This window comes from Phalacrocorax carbo, chromosome 9 (genome assembly GCF_963921805.1).
Source record: "Phalacrocorax carbo chromosome 9, bPhaCar2.1, whole genome shotgun sequence".
Lineage (NCBI taxonomy): Eukaryota > Metazoa > Chordata > Aves > Suliformes > Phalacrocoracidae > Phalacrocorax > Phalacrocorax carbo.
Genome location: NC_087521.1, coordinates 24,525,926 through 24,550,001, shown reverse-complemented (window position 1 = coordinate 24,550,001; position 24,076 = coordinate 24,525,926). Strand labels below are relative to the sequence as shown.

Genomic DNA, 24,076 nt, shown 5'->3' with positions numbered 1-24,076 from the left:
GCACTGCTGAAATGTCTTGCAGTAAGTACCATAGGTCTGAATTCTGCACTAATATGAAAAACCTGGAAAGCCACTAAATTCAGAACCAATTTTATTTGGGTAGATGTGAACAAAGTAGTCCCATTTATAGCCAGGATGTACATCACAGTAGGTTATTACATTCAGACTTTCACACTTAGAAAATATATATATTATGTACAGGAATTTGCAAATAGGTGTAAACATACAATACTTTAAGATACCAGTACATTCCAAAACAAAAATATCAGCAAGGCAAACACTTCAAAATGATTCCAGTCAGCTAGCATTCAGAATCTCTCTTAAATAAAGTAGCTTTTATGCTTGACATCGTGTTGGTTTAATTATTACTAAAAATGAAGCTTCTTACTCTAGATCAAATTTCACGGTATCTGGTTATTTTGATACTCAAGAATAGGCACTGATTTCTAGAAGGAAATTTTCTTCTTACTGATATAATTGAGCCAATATGGCTGGTTTTGCTAGTACAAAGTAATCCAGTGCTGGAATAACTCAAGACAATTTAAACTTAAGTCAGATGTATAAAGTTAGAATATATACTGCAAAGCTGATTAAAATCTAGAAGCCTATATAACTCACCATAACCAATACTGCAAACAGATCAGCTAAATTTTAATTTCACCACCTCATTTATTCATCTAAATTATACAAATCACCCTCCTCTTCATCTTTACAAAGTAGGTTTTGGCTAGCTACTCCTGCCTAGTTAACATAAAGGGATATTGTGCAAATCACCTCATGCTATCTCATCCATGTAGCACGTCCAAGTCCTGCTACAGGTGGCATACCGGGTGGTGGAATTGGAGGTGGTACAGGTGGCTGTCCACCTGGGGGAACAGTAGGCGGGGGGTAACTAGCTGGTGGCATTCCCAGCCCTGGAGGTGGATGAGGCGGTACTGCATGAGTTGGAGGCAGTCTTGGAGGTGGGAAATTAGGGTTGTATGTAGGTGGAGGAGGATATCCAGGAGTAGGAGGTGGAATATTGGGTGGGGGGAATGAAGCAGGGGGTGGAGGTGGAACAGGTGGCGGAGGGTTGGGAGGATAGACATGAGGATGATATGGTAGGTGAGTTGGTGGTCCGTAGGCTGGTGGTAAAGCTCCATAAGTTGGTCCTTCTGTTTTCATCATTGACTGAAGACTTTGATAACCCTCCCCTGACATATAAGAATTTGTAGTAGACATCCCTGTAATGTAACTGGTGGGGGGTGGGGGAGGGGGGCGATGCGGCAGAGGTGGAGGCTGATGTACTGGGGCAGGATGAGCAGGGGGAGGGATCTGGACCTTTGGCATATCTACCGAGTCCACAGTAGTAGATTGCTCTGCTTCTCCCATTGAAACTGCCGTTGTCAAAGGAGGCTTGCGCTCTGGAAAAGAAATTTCAGTTATGTTTTTGAAGGACACTGGCAACAACAGCTTCTGAATACTTTGGTTTTTTCTTCAGTTAACGTATCAAAAGAGGACTCAATTCTCTTAAGTCTCCAAATGCTATATGGTATCCAGTCAGACCTTCTTGTATCACTGGAAAATAACTATGCTGCATAACAAAGCTCCAAGTTCGCTTTCCTGTTCTGAAAGTTAAATACCTCTTCCATTCTTACTACTATTTTCTTGTAATTTAAATCTTGTTCTACAGTCAGCAGAAACTAGCAGACCTGATGGACAGAATCAGAACTAGCAGATTTAAAAAGCCATGGGACCCAAGATACCAAAGAAGTTTTTGATCAGGCTTCTATCTTCTTTAGTCCAGGCCTCCCTTCTACCTCTTTTACATACCAGGAGGTGGCCTGGGATTACCCTCTGCACATCATTTATCTCCCATGTCAGGAAGTATTATTTGAGGATACAGGCCAAAGTCACAAGTCTGTAACACTCATTTCTAAACCAGTTTACCAAACGAAAGAAAGAAGAAAACCGGAGGGCAAGTAAGAAATTGCAAGAGATTGCTTGGGACTTTGAAGCTTTGTTCCACTGATTAGTTTCAGGGAACTCAGTACCTGACAGTCTGGGGAAGTTCACAGAAAGGTCAGAATTTTACAGAATTATACTTGGCTATTTCTGGAAGAACCTGCTTTAAGCTGTCTTTTCTATAAATAAGAATCTCCCCCCCGCCCCGCTCTTAATGCGGACATAATAAAGTAAGGAATACCACAATAAGATGACTGACCTAATGGCAACATCTCTGTAGAGTCATAGAGTCAGTATTAAAATGCCCAATAAAAAAGAGAGTTTGGGGCATCTTGATATTCATCTTGCTTGTATATATAAACGTCTAGAACATTCTTCAGTAAGAAAAGTTACTTAGAAGCAGATATAGGGCAGTAATTTCCAGTGACACAGAATCCCAGAATGGTAGGGGTTGGAAGGGACCTCTGGAGATTGTCTTGTCCAACCCCCCTGCTTGAGCAGGCACACCCAGAGCAGGGGCACAGGAACGCGTCCAGGTGGGTTTTGAATGTCTCCAGGGAAGGGACCCCACAGCCTCCCTGGGCAGCCTGTGCCACTGCTCTGGCACCCGCACAGGGAAGGAGTTTTTCCTCATATTGAGGTGGAACTTCCTATGTTCCAACTTGTGCCCATTGCCCCTTGTCCTGTCACTGGGCACCAGTGAGTCTGGCCCCATCCTATCGACACCCGCCCTTCAAATAAATATTGACAAGATCCCCCCTCAGCCTTCTCTTCTGCAGGCTAAACAAACCCAAGTTTCTCAGCCTTTCCTCATAAGAGAGATACTCCAGTCCCCTGATCATCTTCATAGCTCTCCACTGGACTCTCTCCAGTAGTTTCCTGTCCTCCTTGAACTGGAGCCCAGAACTGGATGCAGCACTCCAGATGTGGCCTCACTAGGGCAGAGTAGAGGGGGAGAATAACCTCCCTCGACCTGCTGGCCACAATCCTTCTAATGCAGCCCAGGGCACCGTTGGCCTTCTTGGCCACAAGGGCACAGTGTTGGCTCAGGGTCAGCATGCTGTCTGCCAGCTGTCCCAGGTCCTTCTCAGAGGAGCTGTTTTCCAGCAGGTCAATCCCCAACCTTTACTGGTGCATGGGGTTGTTCCTATTAATCCACCTTCTAGTACTTCTGTTCACTTGGTCAATAAACATTCTTAGTTTTCACCTGATTTTTCCTTAGAGCCCCAAAAGACAAGAGTTGGCCTCTAAAGACTGTGCTTAAAATGTTTCAGTGCTTATGCAATTATTTGCTTGTATAAACAAATTCTAAGAGGAAAAATGTAAATAACAAGGGAAACAAATTTGTTACCTGCCTAAATAGGATTTACCTTATCTAAGTAGTCATAAATTTAACTTCAGAATTGTCCCTTAGGACAGCTACATAATTAGATCATGCAAGGTGGGTATGCTGGCTGTGGTACCTATGATTTCAATGATCTCTAGGTCTTAAATTATAGCAGGCAATAATTTCCCCATTTGCTCATTTTCAGAATCATTCTGGATTGAAAATGTGCATTCAAAATTTAACAACTGAAGGAATAATGAACATGATATTTAGGAGAACCCTTTCATCCTTAATTACATTTTAATAAATGGGAAAAATGGTCCTACTGTGTTTCAGACAATCATTTTTCTCTCTCGTACCTCCCTGATAGAAGCTGTCATCTTACAGTTACATTATGGATGATGCTCTATAAAATATTTATGTCATATTTCAGGGTCACTAGAAGGACAGCTAACGCATCAAGGCACTGGAAGCACATTTTTACAACAGTACAGTTTATTTTGCAAACACAAGGGGTGTGTGCAGTGTTAAAGTTCTCTGGCAGATGGAAGTCCTCTTTTGGGACACAGCAAAGAAAGCATCCCCATTATTGTTTAGAGGGTACACACACCTGCAGAATTTCTATACTTAGGATGAAACAGGGAGGACTTTAGGACAGTTGGAAGCTACTCTAGTAATATAATATAGCATCTCCACCCTTTTGAGAACATAAATCCCTTTTTGCCTGCTAGTGACAATTAGTTTTAGTCTTCTATCCCTTTAACAGTCACGGCTTTGTTTTGCTTTTTGTCTACCTAGTACAGACTTGTTTCCATCATAACTTTTTTTGCTTGTGTCTGAAAAAGCCTGAGCTATTAAGATGAAACTCCCTCTAGACCTTATCTACCTAATGCTTTTACTTGCCCAGCTGATTAATCAAGGCAACAACCCCTGCCCCACACCACTGCCACCATCTCAATGAAAAGCAAGGCATTTAATGGCAAGAGAGAATGTGTTTAAGAAAATAAAAGCTTACCTGGAGGTGGATGTGCAGGAGGTATTGGTGGATGTGAAGTTTCAATTTTAGGAATTTTAGATGGTGGTGGTGGTTCTAAAAAACATTTGGAAGTTAGCTATTGCTCTGCAATATTTTCCAAATTCCAACTCTGGTCTCAAGCTAATGATTATCCTATCATATTACACTATGCAAAAGTACAGTTGGAATCCTATATACTAGGTTTAATAAAGAAAATTAAAATCAAGACTTCTATATAAAATGGCATCAAGTATCACATACAAGTCTTCCAAAAGAACACATGCCTACAAGTTCAAGCTATGTATTTTTATAACTAGAGACAAATTGTCCCTATAACAGTGTGTAAGTGAAAATGGGCACATATACATTTTCTAGTGCAAAACTGTAACTTGTAAGTAGTTAAAACAAATCTTGGAAGAAGTTGAACTATGCTCTGCTATGGGAACGTGTGTCTAGAAATCAAAACAGCAACTGGCCAGGAGAGAAGAGGGAGAATAGACAGCTCTCTGGAATCTATCTGCAGAGCTGGAGAGGGAGAAGTCCCAGACTTACTTAGGAAAGGTTACAGAATCGCATCCTAGCTATCCTGAAACACATTGTTCCAAACAGCAAAACTGAGGAAAAAAAAAACCCAAACAAAAGAACTGTATGTCAAAAACATCACTGATTACCAACAGACTTATTAGTGCAGGTATTTAATGAGATGGTCCCTTCAGTCCCTTCAAGGTCCCACAGCCTGCTGAAGAACTACTCCAAAAGATGCATGTAGTTATACATTGAGAATTGAGTAGTTTAGCAAGGCTTCTACTGAATAGGATGCATTAAGGGACTCTTGGGGCATAGTTATACTCCATTTTTAATTGTATTGCAGTTAGGAACATTGTAAAAATAATTACAGTATATATTTAAAGACACATTATTAGGACCAAAATAGTTTAGAACTGCTGTTTGCTTACAGGCTCAAACTAAGCACACGTCAGCAAATTACTTATTCTGCTTAAAAAAGTAAAATGAAAGCAATGTGAATAGAATTATTAACATTTACCTGATGTCTTTGTTTCTTCTTTTGGAGACACAGCCTGTTGAAAAAAAAAAAAAAAAAAAAAGGAAAAAATGGAAATAAGACCACTGCAAAATACAAAGCATTTTAAAATGGCAAGAAGCAAGCAAAATAGGAAACAACTTACAGCCTGAAGAAAAGCTTTTATACAGATCTGACTAAGCCAGAACCAGTTTTCAGCTCAGAACCAGTTTCCTCTTCCCTCCCCTAAAAGGAGGCAGGACAAACCCTTTATTTGTTCCTGTATTTTTATCAGGAGGCTAATAATGTCCAATCTGTTTAGACAGATGCAACACAAACACTGAACAAAGTCAAATCACATTGGGAAAGCCCAGCTTAACTGGTAGAATTAAAAGACTGAAAAATAGCAGCTATTTTGGATGCAGCATTTCCTGCTGTTCTCACTGTTGAGTATTACATCTCGTTTAATTTATTTATCATCCACTGCACATACGTCATGGTCTGGTACACTGCTCACTGAGCTGAAAGCAAGAGGCTTGGCCTCTGTTCCCAACTCTGCTTTGCCCTGTCATTCAGCCTCTGCCAAAATCACTTCAGGCCTTTATGCTTTATTTACCAGGACAGGAGAGCAGTGAAAGTGTTGCTCAGTGTAAAACATTTCAGAAGCCTTCAGATGGAAAGCACTGTAGAAAAGCCAAATGTTATGCCGGGAAAAAAACAAAACAAAAAACAAAACAAAAAAAAAAAAAACAAAAACAAAAAAACCCAAACAAACAAAAAACCAAAACCACCAAATCTATACACACTGAGCAAAACCAACAGAACCTCACATCATTCCTCCAGTGGTGTTCCAAACGGTGGAACCAATGTGGTTCCAAAACCACTTGTCACTTCCAATCATAAGGTTTTGGTTTTTTAAATTTTTTTTCTATGAGTTTTTTCTAAAGATTCACTGACAAGGGAGTAAGAAAAAAAAATCTTTCCAGCTTACTTAGTCCAACCGAGATGGCTAGTTGATGGTCTTTAAGAAAAGCACAAAACCTAACTGAAATTTTAAGTATAAAAAGCTTAGTTACACATGTATTTAAAATTAATGATAAAAGACAGCAGGGAATGGTACATAGCTTCTCCATCTTTTGGATGAAAGGGGTTTTCTTCAGGGACTATTTACCTCTAGTGGCTTTACCTTCACCAGCTGTTGCTTGGTTGCCATCACTTTACTTCCTGCAGCAAGAATGGGCTTGCATTTCACTCCAATTTGAATGAAACTTCCTTAATTCTGATGGGTGTTCTCAAGATTTCTGCTGTCCAATACAGAGGTAGCCAAGAGCTGCTTGAGGCTACCTCAATCTTATATTCCTTTGATAGACATTTCAATTCGTCTTCAGCCACCTGCTGGCTGGTTTCCTGCTTTTTAAGGACTATCTTTATCTTCCCATTCCAAACATACACACTTCTCTGAGACTCTCACAAACTCATATGCTGCCTTCATTTTACTTGGGCAGCCTTTTCTCGATTTTCTAGCACTAAATTCCTTGTATGTAAAACTGAACGCAAACGACATCTCCTTTCAAACAGAAGCAGGTCTCCACTACTTGCAACATTTCTAAAATCACTCAATCTGTGAAGTCAGCTGATAACTTCACGTGGCAAGCAATTCAGTTGTTGTGTATTTGAAAATAATGTCATTGAGGTATACCATTAGAACAGAACAAGCAACTGAGCCAAATAGCTTGTGTGTTAAAGAAACAAACATGAGTTTAAAGTATATTTACGCTAAAGGAAAAAAAAAAGAATCAAGAAGCAACAAAACCAAAGCCTGTATGAATTTAAATCACTTCTCTAGTAATGGTGGCTGCCAAAAAAACGATAAGCCTTTTTTGTCTTTCTACTGCACTGTAGTTTGTATTGCTCCAGTCATGACATCCCAGGGTCAGCTTTCCTGATTTATTAGCATGGTGATTGTTATTTAATGCTTTCATAATAAGCTCAATGCACACCACAATGGAACTGTTCTTTTAGTGCTGTTTCTATGTGCATTAAAATTGTTCCAACTAACAATTTCTTTGTTTAATCAAACTAAATACACTATTTACATCTAATGATCCACCAGCGTATTTTTAGTGAAGTCAGCTGAACATTCAAGTGCTCTTCGCCACCAGAGATGCAGAGGATGTGCAGATACTTCAGGTATCTATCTGTTAGGGGTTTAAGTCATGGGCCAATGCCTCACCTGCTTGAAGGTATCTTGGCTCAGTAGAAGGTAATAGAATTATAAGAGTTCATGTAAATGGAAAGTCTGGCCTCCAGGAACAAAGTGTATTTATGTTCTGTACAAACCAAAGGAGAAGTCATGCAAAGCCCTATTTATAGGAGGTGGCAAACATTTTAAGTAAGGTTTATGGTCCATCTAACTGAAGACCATTTTAGAAGCGCCAAGTAAATCTTTCAAACACTACATATCTTGTTCTCCCAGGCTGCTCTCTGGAGAAGAGACCTTCAGTGCAAGAACTATATATTTCAGTGCAGATTTTTTCCTCTAGCAATAGGCTGTATCTTGTAATTACAAGACCACGGTTTTAGAAAGTTGCATTTTTCTCTTTTTTGGGAGGCTGCTATCGTGAAGGTCCTGCACTCTTTTGATTCCATTTCATTCTATCATTTGTTGCTTCTTCTTGGGTTTTTGGGTTTGGTTTTTTTTTCCCCCCCTTTTCTTCCCCTTGATGTCTGCTCTCTAGTTTGGGCATGCATTAATTGCAAGTTAGAGCAGAAGTTGTAAAAGCTATATAAAAATTTACTTCCTAAACAGATTTGTTCCAAAGACTGTAATTCTGAAAACACTCTTCTTTTTAAGTATATCCAAGATTTAGGTAATTTAGGTAACACTTAAAAAAAAAAAGTATTAATAACTTACAGGTGAAAAAGAAAAACCACAAAAGAGTAGATTAAGGTCTGAAGCTTCATTTGGACTTGACGACTGTGGAAAAGCGCTCAGAATGCTTGTAATATTATCCAATCACCAATGTACTTTCTTATTTTCAATGATAAGGTGATAATACAAAGTGAGACTTTAACATATGATGCATTTATAGGCTTCTCTGTTATTAGATTATTTTGAAATACTACTTCTAAGAATTTTGACATACTTTGAGAAGCTACCATTCTCTTAAATATGTAATCAAATACCAGAAAGTCAAATAATGTCTTCATCAGCATTGTGCACATCTCTACATTCAGGTGTGGCACAAGAGACTTTCCCTAAATCAAGCCTGCTTAACAGTGAAAACAACACAACCTGATAGCAACAGAACCACAAAGAGTTAGAACCTCGATAGGTCATGCAGACTTAAAAGTTTCTCCGCTGGTTTTGCCTCAAGCGGAATGAGAATGTGGTACGCCAAAACTGTAAAGGCTGTTCTACGCTATCATACTTGCCATATAGCCAACAGAAATCTACTGTGCACAACTGATCACCAGGCTCATTCTTAAAGCAAACACACGTCTGCTGTACACTGCAGCCTTTAAATCAAATGGACGTCAGGTCAGCCTGAAAATAAAATGCAAGTTAAAGTTCAAAGTTAAACTTACTGCTGGTCTTTTAATCTGTCTAGGAGGGCTTGACTGGGGAGAGGGCTTTTTAGATTGCTGTGCTTGTGTTTGCTGCTGCTGCTGCTGCTGCTGTTGTTGCGCTGACTGTTGTGACTCTTTTTGTTGCTGAGTCTGTGATTGCTCTGAACCCTGGGATTGCTGTGATTGCTGTACTGTGGGTGCCTGGGGCGTAGATTGAAGAGATGGTGGCTGCTGCAACTGGTGAGGAGTATGATGAGGCATTTGCTGTTTTCCCTGTGAGTATAGATCCAGGATCTGATGACAGATATCTTTAAAAGAAAAAAAAAATCCAAAATATTATACTCCCATAAAGTACAAGTATACATTTAACGCTAAATAATGAACTAATCTTTTTACTGAACATCAACTTTGGAAAAATTCATTGTAAATATTACTCATTATAATGACCACAGATTTGTGGTTTTTTTTTCCAAACAGACTTTTCCATTTATACTTGCATTTCTGAGTTTCTCCTGCCTATGCTAAACTATATGTATACGCACACCTTCCAGAAGAACAAAGTGCCTTGGTATTAATACATCATATGTTATTATTGTGTTCTTGGAGAGCCAGGTAACAGTGTAACAACAGGACAGTAATATAGTAAGAAAGTGCATGAAGGAATGTTAAAACATATACATCTCCTTAGTTTCCTGAAACTTTTTTGATAGGCCTAAGTAAAGGACTAGTACTAAATAATTCTTCCAACATGTTAGGAGCTAATGGTCTGTCAGAAAACATGTAGGACCAAATGATAACCAGGTGCAAGAGCAGCAGTCGAGGAAAAGAAATCCCTTCTAGAAAAGCTAAATGAGTTCTTCCAGTGAGCATTCACTGATGCAGTAGCAGAAACTGGAGGGACTCCCATTCTATAATCCTCTTTGGCAGGGATTCAGCAGAGACCTATGTGAAACTGAAGTGACTCTGAAAAAAGCCATGATACAAACAGAGCTAGTAACCATTTAAGAAATCACCAGAACTGTATGGTATTCACCTAAAAGTTCTAAGAGCAACAAAAGCTAAACCACCTAAACATCAACACATACTGTTTCGTTTAAAACTTCCTAAGAAGCAAACACCAGATTGTGACAAGCATAATTTTTAAGGCAGCTTTTTTGCAATTTATGGAACCAGAGATATGCTTAGCCTGACATTTGTACCAGCTAGTAAAAAAGTTTAATAAAGACAAATTAGTGGCCACATAACCACAATTTACTTAACAAGAGTCAAGAGAGGTCCTTCTTTATTTTATGAACTTCCTGGGGGGTCTCTCAAGAGGACAAGCAGCAGGTAAATATGAGCAATGTATTTACACAAAGGGAACGGTGTTAAAATATCAGTATTGATGAAAAACATCTGTAATTCATCCTCTATCAGAATTCACACACACACACACACACCCCAGAATTCATCCCCCATAATCTGATCCTCCGTCATGATACACTGTAAAATGTAACTGCAACCCTAGCATAATTCAATTAAAGAGGTCAACAGAAAACCACTGGAAACCAGGCTCCGTTAGTTCCAGAGTTCGCAGAGCTGCTCATTTAAAAGGGGGAGAGGGAAATAATTAAAAAAAAAAAACCACCAAAGAAAACACACAGCACAACAATTTAGCAGCTAATTAGCTATGTTATAAGCTAAACGAGTAGTAAAGCAAATATTGAACAGATGACTAATGATGATAACTAAAGATGCTTCCAGACTAAGCCAGTCTTGTAAGTTTAATTAAAAACCTGGGTAAGGCATAGCACATACGTCCTGAGTTAACATCCTCCACGGGATTATTTTAACTAAAACCCAGGTGGAAAGTAATTTGCATTTACCAATGACTTAGATCACACAGTTAAAGGAAATACTCCTCTGTTTGTGGCAAATGTTTTTCATACCTTCCAGAACATCAACGGGAACATCTTGGACAAATTGCTCCCACCATCGCCTGTACATTGGTTTTGATGTCCATTCCTGTATTTCAAACTTGCACAAGCGGCCTGCTAAGTACATAACTGCAACAGCTATGATCTCAGGTTCCCACTGCAGTGAGAGTGTAGTGCAGAGACTGGAATGTAAAACAAAACAAAACACAACCCTGAAGATAATTCCGATTGTCAAAGTACAACAGTTTAATATACAACAGCTATAATTAACAGGGTATAAAATCCCACCACACTTTAAAATCTCAATTTTAATTCAAAGCCTTGTTAAGCAAGAGTTTACAAAACTAAACTGTTTCTGCGCTACTGCTAGCATGAAACAAGGTAATTTTACACACATAATAGAGGGCACAGGCGTACAGAAGCAATACACCACATAGGAACATCAAGTTTGGAGTTTAAAAATAGAAAATCTAACACTATATAGATGTGGAAGAGGAGGGAAAGGACAGCACTATATTCCGAGTATAGGCAGCTACATTGCACTCTAGCCTCACCTGTAGCGTTAACTAAATATAGCTTTCATGTTGGTTGCTACTCAAGTGTGCTGTCACTGCGTTACACTGATTAGGGAAAGATGTCCACATTTGGATTTGAGAGTCTCCAAATGTTTCTAAATAAAATGTAAACGTTTACTAAAAAAACCCCACAGAACAGCCAACATGAACTTGTAAAGCAACTTGTCAAGCATGATGCAAGTCTTCAACAAAGCTGTAAAAACTGTAAAAGGCTTTCTCTTGAATAGCCTTTGTTAAAGCTAATTCTAAAATAACTGATATTATTGGTATTATTGATATGAACTAAGTTCCTGTTATAATCAAAAGTTACTGTTTCCTGATATTAATTTTATATTACAACATTTGTTTTTCTCTTTTTTCTTTTCCCTTTTTTCTTTTTTTTTCATCCATAGATTATGTAACATAGGGTCTGCTTTAAAGAATTTTAGATCCAGCTAGCCAGCTAATTTTCTCCAAATTCACTGATTCATTCAGTATTATGCCCTTAAATGCATCAAAATAGTAGCCTAGACAATGGTTTAAATCCTTTTTGTCTCCAATGGACTACATGGGCCAATGGGATACTTAAATACTGGCAGAATCAGGTCAGCAGTAAAAAGTAAAAGACACAAGAACTAGCTCTTAAAACACCGACTTATTATTTTCATGATATTTACTTGGAGGGGTGGGGGGGTGTACTGCAGCTGTGTAAGAACAGAACCCCTTGCTCTAAAGGCCTGCAGTGCAAAGTACAGAATAATTTCCCAGGATCCTAGAAAACAAGTACCCTTCTAACATGGTGCCTAATAAGCAAGCAGAAGAGCACAAGACAGCCTCTCAAGAACAGAGATAAGTATTGTTTGAAACAATCACTCCAACTTCAAACTAGTGTTTTCCTGAAGTGCATTTTCTTTGATTATTAAATTTCTTAAATTGTTAAACACCATCTAATTCCGAGTGCACTAGCATCCAAAGTTTGATGGATACATAACAGAAGTTTTCCCTGACAAACTGAACAGCAACAGTCAAGTCATATTTTTGTTCCACCTGTAAGATCATCACCTGCAAGACTGACAGCAGCTGAAGTAAATATCTCCTGACACCCAAGTACACTGAGCAACCTTTTGCTCAAATTAATTTGGAGAGTTTGGGTGAGATCTACAGAATTTGGACCCACGCTCGGCTAACTTCAAATGAGGCATACGAATAAAAATGCACCTCTTTTTTAAAGGTGTTCTACTGCCCTAGGTATGACTGAAAGCTATGTATATAGTCAGGCCACTGACACGCTTTCTTAAGAGTTTGCTATGGAAATTAAAAATTACATTGTAACCATTCTTGGTGAGTTAACTTGTCCAGCTCTGTAGAATCCCCCTTAACAAGACTGAAGCATATAGAGTTGTTTTGGTTTTTTTTTCCAGTACCACACTAAACATGAAACATGCTTCTACACACACTCCCGTAACTGACGTGATCCTTGTGCTGCAAATCCATTAGTCAAAAAATTCTAAATCTAACACTAAAAACTATTCCTCACTGAATTCAATGGCTAGTTTACCATTACCAAAATATCGCTTAAAAAAAAATATTGACCAACATGATGGAATTGGGAAGTTGTTTCTTTTCTCCGAATGTGCCACATATCTTAGATTGGTCAACAAACCAACTTCTATCCTGGCGATCTACAACTTCATTTGGCTCTTTCAAACAGTAACTTTTTTTCAATGCAGCACTAAATCGTTACCACACAATTGCAAAGGTCTTAAAGGTCCACTTAGATACTCATCCTAGATTCCCTCCTGCTCAACGGAACTATCATAATAACAACAGAAAGAAAAACTGATGAACATGATCAGAAAACATAACAAGCAGAAAACATGTAACAAACATTTCTCAAAGAAATATCTAAGCCCAGAACTAAGTAAACAACAGTAACTATTTCACTTCCAAAAGGCCTCCTAGAAGTATCTCACCTGTCATTGACAAATGTCCATGCCATTTGAACCAGTTTTTGAATTTTATTTTTGTCTCCTGAAAAACAATCAGAAAAGTTGTAAGAAACAAACGTAGGAAGGACAAACAGTTTGGAATAGAATATTCTTGCACTGTTAATGTAAATCAAGTTCCAAGTATTAGCAACAGTCATTACTTGCTCACCCTGTAGTATTTTACCTTTGAGTTGCTTGGCATACTTGAGAAGGAATTGGTATGGATGTTCCACTTGCAAATCAAACTTAATTGTTTGTAGTAAGATTCTTTCAAGGACCATCACTTCTTCCTAGAGAGTGTTACAAGGTAACCACAATATTATTCCTTCTTTTACCCACAAATATTTTATGCTGGTATAAAGTATGACTATATAGCATCTCCAGGCAAACATGTTTGTCCGCTTTTGCTTGATTAGGGCTTGTCTCCAAGGAGAACAGAAATCTCTCCAACTTAAAATGTTATTCTAAATGGAGATACTTTTTCTTCACATTTATTTGGATCAGGAGAAGGGATGTGGTGTTTAAAATTCCTTTTTCTCCTTGAAGGGAAGAACTGAACCAGACACAGCATGAAAGTGCCGAATATACAAAGTCACAACAAAAAGGTAAGGTCTCATCACATTTCTCTCCCGAGTTTCAGATCCTTCTGCTATTTATAATACGCAAATTTTGAGAAAAGCATAGTTCTGCTAAGTCAAATACTCTAAACAGGAAACTTCTCAATACTTTTGAGATGCAGTTCTCTTACTTGACTTAAGATTTGCTATTAATTGCCTCCTAAAGTGGCATTAAGGGTGTCAAATGTGATTTATGTCTTGATGACATTTCTAGCCCTGCCCGGAATTACTCAAATTTACTTTCATTTTCAAAACAACATCAGAAGTTACATGAAATCAAATGTAAACTTTTTATACAAGCGATTATCCCAGTGGGCTCCCAAAGCTGCTAGTATTAGCAAGAATTATTTTTGTAGTTACTTATCACATTACCCAAAAGAACCATAAATGCATGTGGAACATATTACAGTTTAGAACAACTGAAAATCAGCCAGTGCTCTAATGATCGTATGTCACTTTGCTGGAGTACAAGAGGATGAAATCAATTTCAACATCAATATTTTTACCTTTGGGTCATCTCCAAACTGCCCGAACTGTACATCATTTAGCAAGCTACGGGCTGTTTTAATTATATCTTTACATTTCTTAGGTGTTTCTTCAACTTTTCCTGCTAGGAAGAGACAGCAGGCTCCTGTCACCTAAAAAAGAAACTGCTTTCAAAAAGTCGTCTGCATGTAGGTATGCAATGCAACATAGCACTGTAAAAGCACTGTCGGTTTCCATTAACAGTTCTGTAGAAGTTTCCCAGGAAAGACTTTATACGCATATTAATTCCTAATTTTATTACAGTATTAAGCTTTTACTTTCTCAAAGGAAAAATAGAGAATTTGGAGGACTGTCTATTTTACACAACTTTATTTCAAGGTCAGAAACCCAAAGCAGAATTTGTCCTGGTTCAACATTGTCTGTCAGGCAGTTTTAAAATGCTACTACACTTCTTTTTTTCTTCTAGCCAGCACAGGAGTGCCAGAACTATACCTGTTACTCTTTCCAAAGAACACCATCAGCAAGCCATAACTGCAATAGCAATATTGCAAACTGCAATATTTCCAAGCATAAATAGAAATGTGTAAACAAGCAAGAAGAGTAAATTTTAAGCTGCAACGATTAAAAGATAAAATGCTTATTCATTGGTGGCCAGCAGTAGCACCCAAGAGACTTATCACCATTTCAAATAGTCCATACCTAGTGCAATCACTGTATTAAGTCACGAATAGTGTAAATACTTACATATCTTGGGAACTGTTTGAAGGAATGAAACATATAAAACCGATGGAAATAAATTATTCCGGTTGCTAGAGTATCATAATGTCTGTGGTGCAGAATAAGGACTTTCAAACGGGGAATAAAACAGATTTAAAACCAAACATGCACAAAGGAAAAGATATATTCTGCTGTATCAAGTACCTCAAGTAATTGCCCGTTCAGTGACAAGTTAGAAAACACTGTAAGCAAACAAGGAGCTGTAGGAAAAAAAGCCACAAAACCCCTTAAGGCTGTGCGGATTCAGCCCAGATGCAGTTGATACCCAAAGCATTTATTGGAAGTGTAGAGTCTCAATCATGTTTATAGGAGGATCCACACAAGGTCACCTTCATGTTAAACTATACCTGCTCCAGAGAAGGTAAAAACCAGCAGTAGGTACATGAAGGAACAGAACAATTATCACTTCACATTAAAGTGTTGTTGTGGAGGAAAGTTACTATTTACACCTACAATGCAAATAAAAGCTGAACGTGATCCCTGCTCTTTAAGGAGAAGAGTAAGATTTCATCTTCACCAGGTTTTGTTAAACATAGAACTAGGGAGATTAAAAGAAGCATAGGAATATAGGAAGCAAAAAGTTTAGGTGGCAGTCCATGAGGGAGTGGGACGGAGGGAGAACTTACTAATATATACAAAGTTGTAAATCCCAACCTAAACAAAAAAAACAAAACTAAGAGTGGGGAGACAGAGGTTAGAAGCCTCAGAGGCAAAATATGTAGAAAAATGAATGCAAAATTCAAAATGTGAGAAGTTACGCAGATTCATGTAGTAAGAGAGACCAAGTTTCATAATTACCAACAGTTATCCTTAACTGGCAAGTCTGTATCACCTTATCTGTATTGCTAAAATGGTTCCGTTGAAACCTTGCTCATCCAATGAATGGAGAAAAGTTGTGTAGGAACACATTACATCAAAAGGCAAATAAACTCAGAAAGATTTTTGATTAATGAGTAAGAAACATCTGAACACCTAACTAAGCACATGACATTTCTTGTACGTTTTATTCTGAAAATCCCCATTCATAAAGACATTTCATACCAACATGAGTTGAAAGGATACAGCCCTAAACGTGTTCCCACATCGAATATGAATCTGGCCCCTTCCCTGCGGTATCGTGCTTCAGTAGCTGGATCAAGCCCTTCCAGCTGTGACGGTGTATGTGCCAAATCTTTCTTATCCCAGTACCAACATGGCTTTGTATGGTCCAGGTTTGCCAAGTTTACAGAAGGGCTGGAATTTTCTTTATTCTCCTTCATTTATTAAAACAGAATTGTTCTTGCTTTTCAAGTTTTCAAAACTGAAGTCTTCAGATAGTCGCTTCAGCACCTTTAAGAAAAGACAAAAAGTTTTCTTTAAAATGGAAGGGACTTCCCCCCCCCACTCAAAGATGAGTAAAGAGGAATAGTGTTTAACTTTGCAGGTTGGAAGGGACTTTTTCTACACTCAAAGACAAGTAATATTTAACCTTTCCCTTATTCTCCCCATATACTACAAATTCAGTTCCAAGAAATTGACACAGGTTATCTTTGCTATTACATGTTTAATAAAGAAACTTCAAGAATGTGTTAACAACACCTGCTACTTCTTAGTAGAACAACTTTCACCTACTTTGTCCACAAAATAAGGAGAAACAATTCAGTCATGGTAACAGCAAGATTTTAAAAGTGTGTGTGGGTGAATTCACTGTTCACAACTAGGAAACACATCTGTTAGGTCAGTCTGAATGGCAATTTAAATACCCACCTGGTCTCCCAAATATCCCCGGGTGGTGAGATAACAGCAATCACTTTGCAAAAAGCTTTGTAAAGCAGTCTGCACTTGTATTACTTGAAGAAAAAACAGGTAACAAAAGTAGTGTTTTTTCCCTACCAAGATCAAGATAACTGATGTGAATCTGTAGGGTAAGGTGGCATCTAAAATAGTCTCTAAAACAAGGCAGCTGATTATGCTCAAAGAGTGAGCTACTTTCCTGTGTTCACCAGTACTTAGCCTACGTATACTTACAAAGCTTTGTAGGCAACTTTCTGATGTCTGAGTTATGGCTGATTTTTAGCCATTCCTCAGCTTAAAGACAGAATGAAGACTGTTTTGCTGCCTCTATTTCTTTCAGAAACAAAACTAGTCTTAGCATAATTCAATAAACTACGCAGAAATTACTGCACTCATCTGCAAAGGTTCGCATAATAAATAATGATTAACATATGATGCAATGTATTAGCTCTAAACAGAACAGTCAGAGAAAGACCCAAACTTAAACCTCTTAAAATTAAGCTGTTAATTTTCCAGATGTTTCCCTTCTGAAAACGGAAGATCATCACATGAACTGCCAGAAAAACAATGCCGGCAATCAGCGCCTCGCTCCATTTCCGAAAGTTTCTCTTTTTCCGAGTAAAGGAAACCGTCTTTGTTCCACGTTGGTTTTGGAAGAACCTTCACAACTAATGGTACCGGTCACAGACCGATCTAAACTCTCACAAATGAGTGAACGGCGACTTACAGCAATTTCCAGAACTAACAAAAGAGCGCTGTGCCACGACCACGCATTCCCATCGTATCTACCCAGAAAATGTTATTTTTTAGAACTGCTACGGCTCTTCTTTCTTACAAGTTATTTTGCTTCCTAATGCTCTGGACAGTTTTAAAACACAATTAAAATCGTCCGAAGCGACAAGACCTGCTCCTGTAAGCAGCGAAAGCATTTCTGAACACAACATGAGGAATAAAAACCATCAACCCCCAAAACACCCTCCACGAACCCCCTCAAGTGTCCCGATCCAAACCGCAACGACCAAAAGAATAACCGAAATTTCTCCCTGCCTTCCCACGCCCCCCGGTAACACCGAGCAGATTCCGGGAGCTCGATCCCGGCTCTCTCACACCCTGCCTCGCACGCACCGGCCGGCCGAGAGCCCAGCTCCGTCCCCTCGGTTCCGCCCGGCCCGCCCGCCGCAGCGGAGGCGCTCGCTCCCGGCCCGGCCTCCCCGCTCCCGGCCCCTCTTCCCGGGTTCTCGCCAGCGGGCGGGCGGCGGCGGCGCGACGCACTCACAGGCTGGGGTCGGGAAAGGAGAGCCCGGCGCGGCACGGAGCGGAGCGGAGCTTCTAACGACAGCGCAGCCCCCGCGCCCTGTGCGCCGCCATCTTGGGAACCAGGCCAGGCCGCTCACGGCGTCATCACGTCGACGTCACAAGGGCATCGCGCGCGAGGACGGAGCCCCCCGCCACCCAACAGCCAATGAAAAGCGGCAACCCCCGGCCAATCCCGTCTCTTTCAGCCGCTACCAAGTGCGAGAAGCAGGCGGGCGACGTGCCCCGGTAGTCTGGGAGCAGACCAATCAGAAGGGCGGAGGAAGGAGATTGCAAGCCTTAGGAGCCAGTACGAGTCTGAAGGCCTCAGTAAATCCCAGCCAATGGGGGAGCTGCCATGCCCTTTTTTCAGCCCGGTAGCGGAGGCGAAGGGGTGGTCACTGGGGATTGGCCGCCACGGGTCCCGGAGGGGGTGGGGCCTCCCGACTGGAAGCGGCTGAGCCAATGGCGGCGGGGGGCGAAGGAGGGGGCGGGGCTCGGGGCCGGGCCGGGAGTGCGGGGCTGGGGCGAGTTCGGCCGCCGCCTCCTCCCCACCCGCGGGCAGCGGCCTCCGGTGGCAGCGGCTGGGGCTGGAGCACCGCGCCGCGCTGCTCTCCTCGTAGCAGGCCGGGCAGGAGCTGCCACCGCGTGGGAGGTAAGGCGGGGCCTTGCCCGGGAACCCCTCTCCCGCCTCGCCCGGCTGCCCCTCGGTCAGGTCCCCCCCGCCCCGCTAGGTTCCGTTCCCGGTCCCTCTCTCTCGGTCCTCCCGGGGCCTCGCCCCACCGCCGCCTGCCCCGCCGCCTCCCCCCTTCCCGCGGGAGGCGCCGCTCTTTCCGGGCACCCCCTCCCCCACCGCCCCGGGGCGCTCCACGGACCCTGGCCCCGCCGCCCCCTTTTTGCCCCTCACCCCCGTCTGGCGGCCGCGGCGGGCCGCGCCGCCGTTACCCCACGCGCGGGGCGCCCACGCGCCACGCCCCTCGGCGCGCGGGGCCGCCCCCGCCCCCTCGAGCCCCGGCCTCCGTCCCGCAGGGTAGCGGGGGCCGCCGCCCGCCCGCTCGTCGCGGCGTTCCTCCCCCAGCCCGGCCTCGCCGGGGGCGGCCGGCTGCGCCCCCCGCTCCCCCGCCCCGCCGTGGGTGGGTCGGTCCCGTTTCAGGCCGGTCTGCGCGGGTTTGTAGTGAGCGAGGCGGTGACACCAGCGTCTTCACCCCCGCTTCCCCTGTGTGTCCCCCCCCAAGAGAGGCTGATCAGAAACCAGAGTAAAACAAATGGCTTAAAACTGCTTTCCCCGTGATGTAAGTCTTTTTTTTTTTTTAAATGTGTGACACACTTTGAATACTCCCTACTCCTACTTGCTCAGCTTTCCAGAGAGCCTCCCTGCCTCCAGCTCTCGGGGGTCTGGCTCAGGAGCGCTTCTGCTGGTATCTGGCTCCTCGGAGTCCTCCTCTGGCAGGAAGAGTGCTCTGGTTTCTTTACTTTCCTCACCCAGTCTGCAACCTGCTTTAGTAAAGAGATTAAACCTTTGGAGGAAAAAAGGTGGGTTTTAAAGTTAGAATAAATGATTTAAACTCTACCTGCAGGGGTGTTACTCCTGAGACAGCCCAGGTCTTTCAGCCTGCCTCTGTTACTGCAGCAGCTGCTGAGACAGAACTTCTCTTGAACCCTTCCTCATCTTCCTCCTTACCCAGCAACACTTGCTCAGAGTTGCTTAAGCTGAGGCTGTGCTTTGCGTTTGTCTTTAATTCTTAGCAACTTCCTACATTTTGAATTCAGGCGGCATTCGGGTTTTTACCCGAATGCAATATTTAGCTGTCAGGACAAGCTCAGTTCTTCTTTGTGGAAGTTGTCCCTCGCTACTCAGTTCAAGGCTGTTCTCCCGAACTTGGTGTCTGCTCTGTTGGTTGGACTTGTCCTTGGAACCTAAGCTTGCTCACGAGGTAAATTTGAAAGCAAATTGCTTTTGTCCCTTCTAAGGGCACATAAGTAAGTAAGTGCGTGTCTCTTCAGGTGACAGCTTTGTTCTGTGAATGTTGCTGCTAATGGTAGCTTCAGGTCTCAAGTGTTTTCTGCTTTCAGTCATTGTAGGCTTCTAACTATAAAGTGAAACATAATGTTTTGTAGGTAAGTAAACAGCTGTAGCATTCTGCATGTCTGGTAGCTGGTGCCTGGTAGAAAATAGTACGCCAGTGTACAAGTTGTTGGAGAGAATGGTGTGATGGGCACAAAGGCGGGGGTGTTTCCAGATATTTTTACTCAGTTAAGTAATTTAATATGGTAGAGATGCAAGCATGCCAGCTTGCGCGTTAATAGAGCTTTCAGTTATGTTTAGCCAGCTGGATTGAAGTATATCTTGAAGTAAAGTTGAAAATACATCCTTGGCATGGTATGCCTAGAAATAGGTTTAGGGTGTTGGGGGAAGAAATGCCACAAACCCTGAAATAATTTGTAATCTGTACATCACTGTTCCCAGTTAGAGGTGGCCTGATCTATGGCTGAAGTCAGATCTGAGTCTTGCAATAGACTTTTAATTTCAATATTATACATAATTTAAAAATAAGCCATATTATGCCTCTCTATGTAGAAAAGTGTACATCCTGATATTTTTGTAATAATAAATATGAACTTAGACGTGTCTACTGTATCTGAAGTATTACCTACTTTATCATTGTGGTGCTGATTATACAGTTGAACTGATGTATTGGGTAGTTTTCAGCAAATGAGTGTTCTAGTGGTTGCTTTTTGAAATAAAGAGGCAGTGTAAGGGTGTTGGAGATCTCGGGGGATCTGTGTCTTTACCAGCAGAATGTTATAGTGTTCAGTGCTTGCTAAAGGACACATCATGTTGCCTGTGGCTTCAATATTGAGTGTTTTTGGAGGCCTGGGCTGTTCTGTCCATGCTGATGACTGAAGTCAGTGGCTTGCTTCATTCTCAATTAGGAGTTAGATTTCATAAAGTGAGGTTAATATTTTCTGAATAAAGAACGTATTTAGAAGCATGCAAATAAAAACAGTACATTAGGGTTTTTAATTAATTCTGCTCAAAAGGAATTCAGAACAAAAAGTGTGGGAGTCTTCAGGAGGAGCTGAACTCAAGCAAAAAAATTAAATGACAAAAGTAGGTTGGCAAAGTGGTAGAGCTTAACAGTTCATTTATTCTTTTCTTTTCTGCAAAGAGTGAATGCTTTTTCTGGTGAAATAGTTGTCTGAGGAGCTGGCTCAAAAGAGAGGCAAGGGGGTTATTAATCATTAAGAGCTTGAGTTGTTTCCTGTGGGGCAGTTAGTAAGCTATCTTCCCTAGAAGATCAGTGAGGTGTTTATAGTAAGAAGCGCTCCTTCTGCCTAAGAAAGCTTTAATGGAAGGTGGGGGGACATAGGAACAATCCTGTAGCTATTAATATAATAGCTCAGAATTGGCAAGCTGATACAAGTGATAATATTTATGAAATACTGTTCTTTGGGATGTTGTCTTGGATGTAGCCATTTTTCTTTGCCCTTTAGCATTTTGTGTTACCTTCAAATTAATAATTGCTTACCAGAAGTTTATATTTAATTTATGAGGCAGCCTTGTATTTAGTGTCTAACTAGGTTCAACTGTAATGGGTGGGGGAGGCTAGGAGAATGTCAAACTGGCAGTACTTACTTAATTGTTGGTAGATTGCAGAGTATCTTGAGCATCCCAAGTCAGGATATTTCAAGACATGTTCTCTTGAATTCAAACTGTAAGACTAAATATCTTTGGAAGTTGCTTCCCAACAATTAGCTAAGTTTGTTGGAGTTGGTGGTTTAAGTGCATCAAATAAACATACAGCTGATTTTAGTAACCTCTTTTGATGATATTCTGCAGAGTGGCTTATTCTCAGTATCACAGTAATATTTATATACCATCATTCTTTCCTAAACCTGAAACTAAAATGGGATTAATTTTGTTCTTTGTAGGGTAGATGCATGCAGTATATACAGCAGTGCTTCAATCTTCCCTCTTCTCCAGATGCTTTAGACTTGTGCTAATGCTGGCAAACTTTTATAGCAAACGAGGGATTATTAATTTAATTCTGGCCATCCTTTGCCAGCTAATTTACTAGAGACACTTCAGCTTCCTAGGCCTGGTTCTAGGTGTTTAATAATGTTTTAACCAAGGATACTAAAATATGAGAAAGGACACCTCAAATCTAAATAAAGTACACTAGGAATTCATTGTACTGTAAAAATGCCCCATTTTAGCCAGTGTTGTCTGGCTTTAGTCTTGTGCCTTTGGAGCTAGACTTTGAAGAGGCTTGTGTTATAGTAATTAAAAGGTAAGTTCAGTTCCCAAGAGTTTTAGCATTGCTTTGCATTCTTGCTGTTGCCCTTCCTCTACTGTAACCTTCTTTGCTCCCTTTTTCTGTTTTTAGCTACTCTGCCCTACATTGGCTCTTCCCTGCACCTCTTCCACCAAATTACTATTCCAGTTGCTCCATCTACCCTGTCTGTCCTTTACCACTTACCATACCGTTCAGCAAGTCTGCTAATGCTTTTTCTTTCTTTGAAGTAAAGAACAATTAGCCTTGTGTTTCAATTCTGGGATTTGTTACCAGGTTAGAGCAGAAGACCTGCAGGGAAGATTCCACCTGTCTCTTTAGCCTGGGCTGAAGCATGCTGAGGTGTGAATGACTGCGCTTGAGATCAGTTTTATCTCCAGTGAGTACAAGCAAACAGGTGTTTACGTGCTCTGGAGCTGGCCACATCTAAGTAATACATAAGGCAGACATAAAGGAAAAGGCATGTTTCTGAGACTGCAGCTGCTAATACCCTATTAAGAATCAAAGTAGAATATCACTTCTAGTTTGAGAGATTTCTTTTGCTTTTCAGAAGAATTTTTTGAGCCCACAGTTAAAGGTTGTTATATTAAATATTAGGGGATTACAGATTAGTCTGCTTCCCGTTTTGTTTTATTCTTGGATGTCTTCCCAATATCTCTGAAGGAGTTGGCTGACCTGTGCTGGAAGTGCCTGAACAGCAGTGCTTGATCCACCATGGTTTTCAGCCAGGGTGTTAACATAGGCCAAAATTGTCTTTGTAGCTAAAGATGGACTGTAAACTGTACCAGTTTTAATAAGCTGCTTTTCAGTTGTTTCTGTTAGAAGTGTGATCAACCTCCACTGAAAGAAGCAGAGTCCATCTCTGGGGCTCTTGTGTTAGCAGTCTGACCCTGGCCTTTTGCATGTGGGTCAATTTTTAGGTTTTGCTTTTTATATATATTTGTATATAACTTAGGGTATGATATACAGTGATGGAATTATGCAGATCTCAGTAAAACTAAGTCTGTTACATTGCAGATGCTGCCCGTATTTCTTAGCAAGTAGTTAAGAGAAATAGCAGAATCTTCCTTTGTCTTTAATGCTTTATAGCACTAGCACCTGAAGTTTTCACACAGTGTTGGTTTAGTGCAGTGGGAAGAGGATGTAATGTGTGGGTTTCCACTTCCATGGAACCTGCGGTGATGGTCCAGTACCTCCCGTGTGCTGGGTCGTGCTCAGTGTGCCCATACTGATGATAACTTAAGGGAATATGAGTTACTTTGCAAGGAGGGGATGGTGGCAATGAAGCATGAGGTGCAGGCTGTTTCCTGCCTCTGCCAGGCCCTCTGGGTGGTTGTATTAATTGTCTTTGTGGCCACTCTTGGAGATATTTGGTCATCTTTACTTGATGACACAGTTTATAGATGTAGCCACATAATGACTTCAAGTACTGAGAGAAGGAGCTTTTGGGTTTAAGGTCTTTTGTATTTAAATATTTCTGACAGGGACTTCTGAAAGATC

The 24,076-nt window shown here is 41.1% G+C and overlaps 2 protein-coding genes across 5 annotated transcripts in view; one reads left to right on the top strand and one right to left on the bottom strand.

Annotated features, from left to right (window-relative positions):
* Positions 1 to 74: 74 nt before the first annotated feature.
* CCNK (cyclin K) lies at positions 75 to 18,438 on the bottom strand. Of its 3 annotated transcripts, none has more exons than XM_064460737.1 (11): positions 18,265 to 18,438; positions 16,278 to 16,544; positions 15,183 to 15,264; positions 14,459 to 14,590; positions 13,520 to 13,625; positions 13,321 to 13,378; positions 10,806 to 10,975; positions 8,896 to 9,185; positions 5,332 to 5,365; positions 4,287 to 4,361; positions 75 to 1,403 (listed from the first exon to the last, which is right to left on the bottom strand). In XM_064460737.1, exons 2-11 carry the CDS (start codon positions 16,472 to 16,474, stop codon positions 781 to 783), a joined length of 1,767 nt encoding a protein of 588 aa, XP_064316807.1. In that variant the 5' UTR covers positions 16,475 to 16,544; positions 18,265 to 18,438; the 3' UTR covers positions 75 to 780. The 3 variants fall into 3 exon arrangements, with proteins under 3 accessions (XP_064316807.1, XP_064316809.1, XP_064316808.1); XM_064460739.1 differs by lacking the exon at positions 18,265 to 18,438 and adding an exon at positions 18,114 to 18,237; XM_064460738.1 differs by lacking the exon at positions 18,265 to 18,438 and adding an exon at positions 16,962 to 17,097.
* Positions 18,439 to 18,784: 346 nt separating this feature from the next.
* SETD3 (SET domain containing 3, actin N3(tau)-histidine methyltransferase) overlaps positions 18,785 to 24,076 on the top strand; it is a 63,080-nt gene continuing 57,788 nt past the window's right edge. Inside the window, exons 1-2 of one of the 2 annotated variants that reach the window (XM_064460736.1) lie at positions 18,785 to 18,936; positions 22,853 to 22,955. The gene's annotated coding sequence lies outside the window, so the exon portion shown is untranslated. The remainder of the gene's footprint in view (positions 18,937 to 22,852; positions 22,956 to 24,076) is intronic. The other variant, XM_064460735.1, reaches the window with a different exon arrangement.

Coding starts and splice junctions, on each gene's coding strand:
- CCNK (XM_064460737.1), bottom strand. CDS start 16,474: ATGAAGGAGAATAAAGAAAATTCCAGCCCTTCTGTAAACTTGGCAAAC. Junction 10,976..13,320: donor TGGACATTTGTCAATGACAG/GTGAGATACTTC, acceptor TTTACATTCCAG/TCTCTGCACTACACTCTCAC. Junction 9,186..10,805: donor TCCCGTTGATGTTCTGGAAG/GTATGAAAAACA, acceptor TTTCTTTTAAAG/ATATCTGTCATCAGATCCTG.